General features: G+C 54.6%; 2 protein-coding genes across 2 annotated transcripts; both read left to right on the forward strand.

Annotated features, from left to right (window-relative positions):
- On the forward strand, positions 1-1,046 carry LOC127753428 (proline-rich protein 4-like). Its single transcript, XM_052278914.1, has 2 exons — positions 1-215; positions 335-1,046. Exons 1-2 carry the CDS (start codon positions 62-64, stop codon positions 868-870), a joined length of 690 nt encoding a protein of 229 aa, XP_052134874.1. The 5' UTR covers positions 1-61; the 3' UTR covers positions 871-1,046.
- A 5,024-nt stretch (positions 1,047-6,070) lies between these two features.
- LOC127752658 (secreted RxLR effector protein 161-like) lies at positions 6,071-6,811 on the forward strand. The gene has a single exon (XM_052278064.1). It carries the CDS (start codon positions 6,071-6,073, stop codon positions 6,809-6,811), a length of 741 nt encoding a protein of 246 aa, XP_052134024.1.
- Positions 6,812-7,054: the final 243 nt, after the last annotated feature.

Consider the following 7,054-nt stretch of genomic DNA (forward strand, 5'->3'; position numbering starts at 1 on the left):
CTTCATCCATCTCTACACATCAGCAATAGCTACATAGAGCTAAGCTAGGGTTAGCTCAGCAATGGCAGGTGCTCCTCGAGGACTAGTTCTCGTCGGCGTTTGTGCCGTCTTGATGGCGGTCGCCGTCGGTGGAGAGGCGGCGTCGGTGGTCGTCGGCACGGCCAAGTGCGCCGACTGCACCAGGAAGAACATGAAAGCTGAGGATGCTTTCAAGAGTACGTAACAATTTATTTGGAATTCACAGGGCTGATCAGCTATATATACATCATCGGGATCAGAAAGATTTAGCTGATTACAAGTGATTGACAATATTATTTGGAATTCTTTTATTCAGACCTCCAGGTGGCGATCAAGTGCAAAAACGGCAAAGGCGAGTACGAGAGCAAGGCCACTGGAAAACTCGACGGTACCGGTGCCTTCAGCGTCCCCCTTGACGCCGACCTCCACAGCTCCGACTGCATCGCTCAGCTCCACAGTGCCACCAACGAGCCATGCCCCGGCCAGGAGCCATCCAAGATCGTGCCAATGTCGGAGGGCACCTTCATCGCCGTCGCCGGCAAGACCCACTACCCATCAGCGTTGTGCGCATCGACGACCATCTGCGGTCCCATTAAAAAGAACATCATAGACCACTTCCACAAGGAGCCGGTGCCACCCAAGCCAGAGCCGAAGCCGGAGCCACCCAAGCCGAAGCCTGAGCCGGAGCACCCATTCCTCGACCACATCCACAAGAAGGAGAAGCACTTCTTCGATCACTTCCACAAGAAGCCCGTGCCGCCCAAGCCTGAGCCGAAACCGGAGCCCAAGCCAGAGCCGAAGCCGCAGCCTGCACCTGAGTACCACAACCCAAGCCCTCCGGCGAAGAACTGATGAATATGATCTGCAATTGATGGACGTTAGCATGTTTGATCATGCCGAACATGATGATCCTGCTCAGCACAGGAGTGTAATTTCTACTTGATTATCGGGCATCAGCAGGGATGCTTGTACTATTTGCATATTTTTCTCTCCCAAATGAAATTATATATGGTAAAATAATTTATTTACATTTAGCCAGATTTGGTGGACGACTGATTATTCACTATTTAGCAGTCACCTTAGCTTGATTCAAGCTAGTGGGCTCGGCCGAGAGAAACGTACGGTACTTGATCTTACGATAAGTCATGGCAGCGGTGGCAAGACGGTTGTGACCAGAATTTGGATTGGGATCCTAGCTCTGGCGTGAAGTAAGAGGGACGTGCTCACTCAGATGTGGGCCTCACTGCTCGTGGGCCCACCTATCAGTGACCACATTAGGAAGCTGTTTACGTCAGAGGATCTGGTTCCCCGGAATTTAGGGCGTGCATGGAAATCTGAACTTTTTTATGGTCAATTAAGTGTAAATTAATATTTTTACCATTGGAACCCAGAAAAGCTGCTTCGATACATGGACTAAAACACACTAAAGTTACCGTTGTATTTGGGGAAACTTTTTAAGCTACGGGTGAACGCCCAATTGTTTATTTTACATCTACTAAATGATTATAATATCTTTTTAAACAAATGACATGATGATTAATATGTGATACTCTATAAACATGCTAGTATAAATTTGGCTTCTATAAATTGTAACAAAATAAAAATAATAAATTTGACTGTAAATAGACGTATAATAATTAGAGTTTTATTTATTATTTTTGTTATAACTTATAGAGGTCAAATTTAAACTTGCATATTTGTAAAGTGATGCATTACATATTAATCTATCTTAACAATTTTTTAACTATTTAGTTGGCATGGATGAACAGGTGTACGTTCACTCTTGGGTGATTAAAATCCTTCTCCTTGTATTTGGGCCACTCCAACGGAAATTAGGAGTGTGGTCTCAAAGAAGCCACACTTTTTTTCCAAGAAATGTCGGGCTAGGCTGCCCTCCTCCAGCTCGTTCAATCATGCTAGCTTTGCTCGGCCATCTCTCTTCCCCGCCTCGCCATGACCATTCTCGCTGCGACTGTCCCTACCGCATCCTTCCTCCTCTCCTCTCCCGACTGCCTTCACCACCACCACGGTCTCTATCTCCGCAGATCTGTCTTGATCTCTGTTAGACTTGATGATATAAGCTAGTGCTATGAGCTCTGTTTCAGGAGCTCTGCTTCTTCCTTCTCACATCGTGCACTGTTCAATGCATGCAAGGTGTTTGTTAGAGTCTGTTCTATTTCCCTTTTTTTTGGCTTGGTTGTTATAGATCGAGTCGCGTCCTGTAAAGCCGGATTCGTGCAAGTTCACGATGAGGCGTTGTGTAGCTAGTCGTACGCTCATGTTCTCCGCCGTGTGGGATGGCACATGCGCAAATGGAGGAAGTGGGAGTGCACAGAGTCGGAGACACGATCTACACGATCGCATGATCTCATTTTCGCTTTCCATAAAAGGAGATGAAATATACAGAAAAGCTGTGCAAGTTTTGGCGGCACAAAAACTTCTCGCGTGTGTTCTTCTCTTCCACTGTTCATCATCAAGCATTGTCGATTTCCAGGGATTCGTGTGTAGTTTGATCCTGAGTTTAGCCAACATCTGGTATCAGAGCCATGTTGGCTCCGACGCTGCGCGTCTCGTGTTCGCCGCATCATCAATCCCGCTCGCCTCCTCCGCGCCGTGGTCGCCGTAGGCCTGGCGACGCATGGGACATGGTTCCGCTTAGGCGTGTGGTCAAGGAGGTGGGGGGCTCAGCCAACTATCCGATCCTCACGAAGACGAACTACAGCGATTGGTCCCTCTTGATGAGGGTGATGCTCCAGGCGCGTGGCCTCTGGGAAGCTGTCGAGACGGGTGACGTCGACTTCCAGGAGGACAGGATGGCGTTGGAGGCCGTCCTCAAGGCGGTCCCCGCTGATCTGCTGCCGGTGCTCGCTGTCAAGGAGAGAGCAAAAGACGCCTGGGATGCCATCAAGATGATGTGCGTCGGCGTCGATCGCGTCCGCAAGTCCAAAGCGCAGGAGCTGCGCAAGCAGTTCGACGCGATCGAGTTCAAGGAAGGGGAGTCCGTGGAGGAGTTCTCCATCAGGATGAGTGGGCTCGTCAACAATCTTGCGGTACTTGGGATCCAGCTAGAGGAATCAAAGGTTTGTCAAAAATTTCTTCACGTTGTTCCTGATCATCTTGAGCAGATTGCTTTGTCCATTGAGACTTTGCTTGACCTTGATACCCTGTCGCTCGAGGAGCTGACGAGGCGTTTTAGGAATGCCAAGGAGCGCCATCCCAAGAAGAAGTCCGGTGATGAGGGTGGCAAACCGTATCTCACTGAAGAACAGTGGGCCGCTCGCGCCAAGGAACGGCAGTCCGGCAAGGGATCGTCGGGCAAGAAGGCGGGCAACAACCGATGCCGCCGCGGTGGCCGGAAGAAATCCGAGGCCGCTGCGGATGGCGAGCGTGGGGCGCGCGACACGCGCGATCAAGGGCGTGACAAGTGCAAGAACTGTGGCCGTCTCGGTCACTGGGCAAAAGACTGTCGCCAGCTCAAGAAACAAGTCGCGGCGCATGTCGCCCGAGGTGAAGAGGAGGATGACGAGCCAGCGTTGCTGATGGCTCATGCCATTGAGTTGGCGCCACCGCCGACACCGAACCCGCGTCCAGCGAAGTTGCTCGACCTTGATGAACCCAAGGTGTTCACGCATCTGCATCGCGAGGAACACGTCGACGCCGGTGTGTGGCACCTCGACACCGGCGCCACCAATCACATGACCGGCGTGCGTGATGTCTTCGCCGAGCTCGACACTGCTGTGCGCGGCAAAGTCCGTTTCAGCAACGACCCCGTGGTCGCCATTGAAGGCCAAGGTAAAATTATCTTCGAGTGCAGGAACGGTGAACACCGCGTACTCACAGGGGTGTTCAACATCCCCAAGCTCAACACGAACCTCGTCAGTCTTGGGCAGCTGGATGAAAATGGCTGCGACGTCCGCATCTTTCATGGCGTCTGCACGATCCGCGACACCACGTGACAGCTCCTCGCTCGCGTGCGGCGTACGCGCAATCGGCTGTACCTGATTAAGATCACCGTCGCTCGGCCTATGTGCCTTTCAGCATGCACGCAGGAGGCCGCGTGGCTGTGGCATGCTCGCCTCGGCCACCTACACTTTGACGCGCTCCGGCGACTCGCTCGATAGGACATGGTTCGTGGTCTTCCCCAAATTGATCAAGTTGAGCAACTGTGTGACTGCTGCGTTATCACCAAGCAACGACGCTCACCGTTTCCCGGGCGGTCCCTATTCCATGCGGAGGATCGTTTGGAGCTGGTCCATGGTGACCTCTGTGGTCCCATTTCGCCGGTGACGCCCGGCGGCAAGAAACACTTTCTGCTGCTGGTCGACGACGCGAGCCGCTACATGTGGCTCGCACTGCTTTAGAACAAGGGGGAGGCGGCAGCGGTGATCAAACGCTTCCAAGCCCGCAGCGAAGCTGAGTCTGGCTGCCGTCTCAAGCTCCTTCGCACCGACAATGGGGGCGACTTCACCTCCGCCGAGTTCGCTGCGCACTGCGCCGAAAGCAACGTCAAGCGACAGCTCACCGCGCCGTATTCCCCCCCAGCAAAACGGGGTAGTCGAGCGCCGCAACCAGACGATTCTGGTGATGGTGCGGAGTCTTCTCAAGGCCAAGTCAGTGCCGGCGTGCTATTGGGGGGAGGCAGTCAATACGGCTGTGTTCTTGCTCAATCGTGCGCCGACCAAATGCCTGGACAACAAGACTCCGTATGAAGCTTGTTTTGGGCGGAAGCCGGCCGTCGGGCACCTGCGCACGTTCGGGTGTCTCGCATATGTCAAGGATGTTCGGCCGCACGTCACCAAGCTCTAGGACCGTGGCAAGCCCATGGTCTTCCTCGGCTACGTTGAGGGATCCAAAGCCTACAAGGTGTTCGACCCGAAGTCGCAAGTGACGCGCGACATGGTGTTCGATGAGGGTGCCAGCTGGGATTGGGATGCAACTGATGGTATGCATTCCCCTCCCTCGTCTGACTTCTCTGTTGAGTACATAGTCACCTAGGAGCCGGAACGTGCGGAGTCATCCACGCCGACACTGGCCACACTGAGACATCGCGCGGCTGCGCACGACGCGCCGTCACCGACGGCCTCGCCGCTCAATGCGAGGTCGCCGAGATTCGTCAGCCCGCCGTAGGACGGCCACGACAACCTCGCCGCCGACGCCGACGACTGTCCTCCCCGATACCGCTCCATCGATGGGATTCTGGGGGAGGCGTACATGCTAGGTCTAGCAACAAGGGACTTGGCGGACGGCGAGCTTCACTTGCTGGCAGCGGAGGAACCTGCCACCTTCGGCGAGGCCAAGCGTCACCAAGAGTGGCGGCGTGCCATGCTGGAGGAGATTTCCTCCATCGAGGACAACAAGACCTGGTGCCTTGTCGACTTGCCACCCGGTCATCGCGCCATCGGACTCAAATGGGTCTATGAGATCAAGAAGGGCGCGCGCGGCATGATCACCAAGCACAAGGCTCGTTTTGTGGCGAAGGGATATGTGCAGCAGCCGGGGGTGGACTTCGACGAGGTGTTTGCTCCAGTGGCACGGCTGGAGTCAGTGAGAATGCTGCTCGCGCGGGCGGCGCAGGCAGGCTGGCCTGTCCACCACATGGACGTCAAGTCGGTGTTCCTCAATGGGGAGCTCATCGAGGAGGTCTACGTCAAGCAACCTCCTGGGTTCGTTGTGGACGGACGCGAACATCAAGTGCTTCGCCTGGACAACCGCCTGGACGGACGCGAAGCTGGACGCGAGCCTGCTGCCGCTGGGCTTCCGGCGAAATGACTGTGAGCACGCGGTCTATGGGCGGGGCAGTGGCGGCATCCGACCGATCATTGGCGTGTACGTCGACGACTTGATCATCACCGGCAACGTGGCGATGGAGATCGACCGTTTCAAAGCGGAGATGATGTCCCTGTTTAAGATGAGCGATCTTGGTCCCCTCTCGTTCTACTTGGGGATCGAGGTCGAACAGGTGGCGGACGGCATTCGGCTGTCGCAGAAGTCGTATGCATAACGCATACTTGAGCGAGCTGAGATGCAGGGATGTAATTCCTGCTCGACGCCGATGGAGCCTCGTCTCAAGTTGACCAAGGCGAGCACGGCGGCGCCGGTGGACACCACCCAGTACCGCAGCATCGTCGGCTGCCTGCGGTATCTGGTTCACACGTGGCCGGACCTTGCGTTCTCTGTTGGGTACGTGAGCCGCTTCATGGAAGCTCCAACCGCTGATCATGACGCGGCGGTGAAACGCATCTTGCGTTATGTTGCCGGCACGGTTGATTTCGGCTGCTACTACAAAAGGATGGAGACGCCACCTGAGCTTGTCGGATACTGTGACGCAGACATGGCGGGCGATGTCGACACTCGCAAAAGCACCAGCGGGGTCGTCTTCTTCCTGGGCGCCAACCCAGTCAGTTGGCAGTCCATCAAGCAAAAGGTTGTTGCGCTCTCGTCTTGTGAGGCGGAGTACAAAGCGGCGACGACGGCGGCGTGTCACAGAATTTGGCTGGCGCTGCTGCTGGGAGAAATCAAGCAAGAGGAGCCAGAAAGCTTCAAGCTCCTCGTCGACAATAAATCGGTGATCGCCCTCAGCAAAAATCCAGTGTTTCATGACAGGAGTAAACACATCACCACGCGCTACCACTTCATCCGTGAGTGTATGGAGGACGGGAGAGCTCAGGTTGAGTTCATTGGCACCGATGGGCAGATTGCAGACATCCTGACCAAGGCACTCGGGCGGGTTCGTTTTCAAGAATTGCGAGCTCACATCGGCGTCGTCGAGGTCAGTTCACGGCGCCAGGCTTAGGGGGAGAATGTTAGACTTGATGATATAAGCTGGCGCTATGGAGCTCTGTTTCAGGAGCTCTGCTTCTTCCTTCTCACACCGTGCACTGTTCGATGCATGCAAGGTGTTTGTTAGAGTCTGTTCTATTTCTGTTTTTTTGTGGCTTGGTTGTTACAGATCGAGTCGCGTCCTGTAAAGCCGGATTCGTGCAAGTTCACGATGAGGTGTTGGGTAGCGAGTCGTACGCTCATGTTCTCCGCCGTG

Source organism: Oryza glaberrima, chromosome 10 (genome assembly GCF_000147395.1).
Source record: "Oryza glaberrima chromosome 10, OglaRS2, whole genome shotgun sequence".
NCBI lineage: Eukaryota > Viridiplantae > Streptophyta > Magnoliopsida > Poales > Poaceae > Oryza > Oryza glaberrima.

What these genes read in the sequence shown, in the direction of transcription:
- LOC127753428 (XM_052278914.1), top strand. Translation starts at nt 62, where the DNA reads ATGGCAGGTGCTCCTCGAGGACTAGTTCTCGTCGGCGTTTGTGCCGTC. An exon ending in AGCTGAGGATGCTTTCAAGA is followed by an intron (nt 216 to 334) that starts GTACGTAACAAT and finishes TCTTTTATTCAG; the next exon opens with ACCTCCAGGTGGCGATCAAG.
- LOC127752658 (XM_052278064.1), top strand. Translation starts at nt 6,071, where the DNA reads ATGGAGCCTCGTCTCAAGTTGACCAAGGCGAGCACGGCGGCGCCGGTG.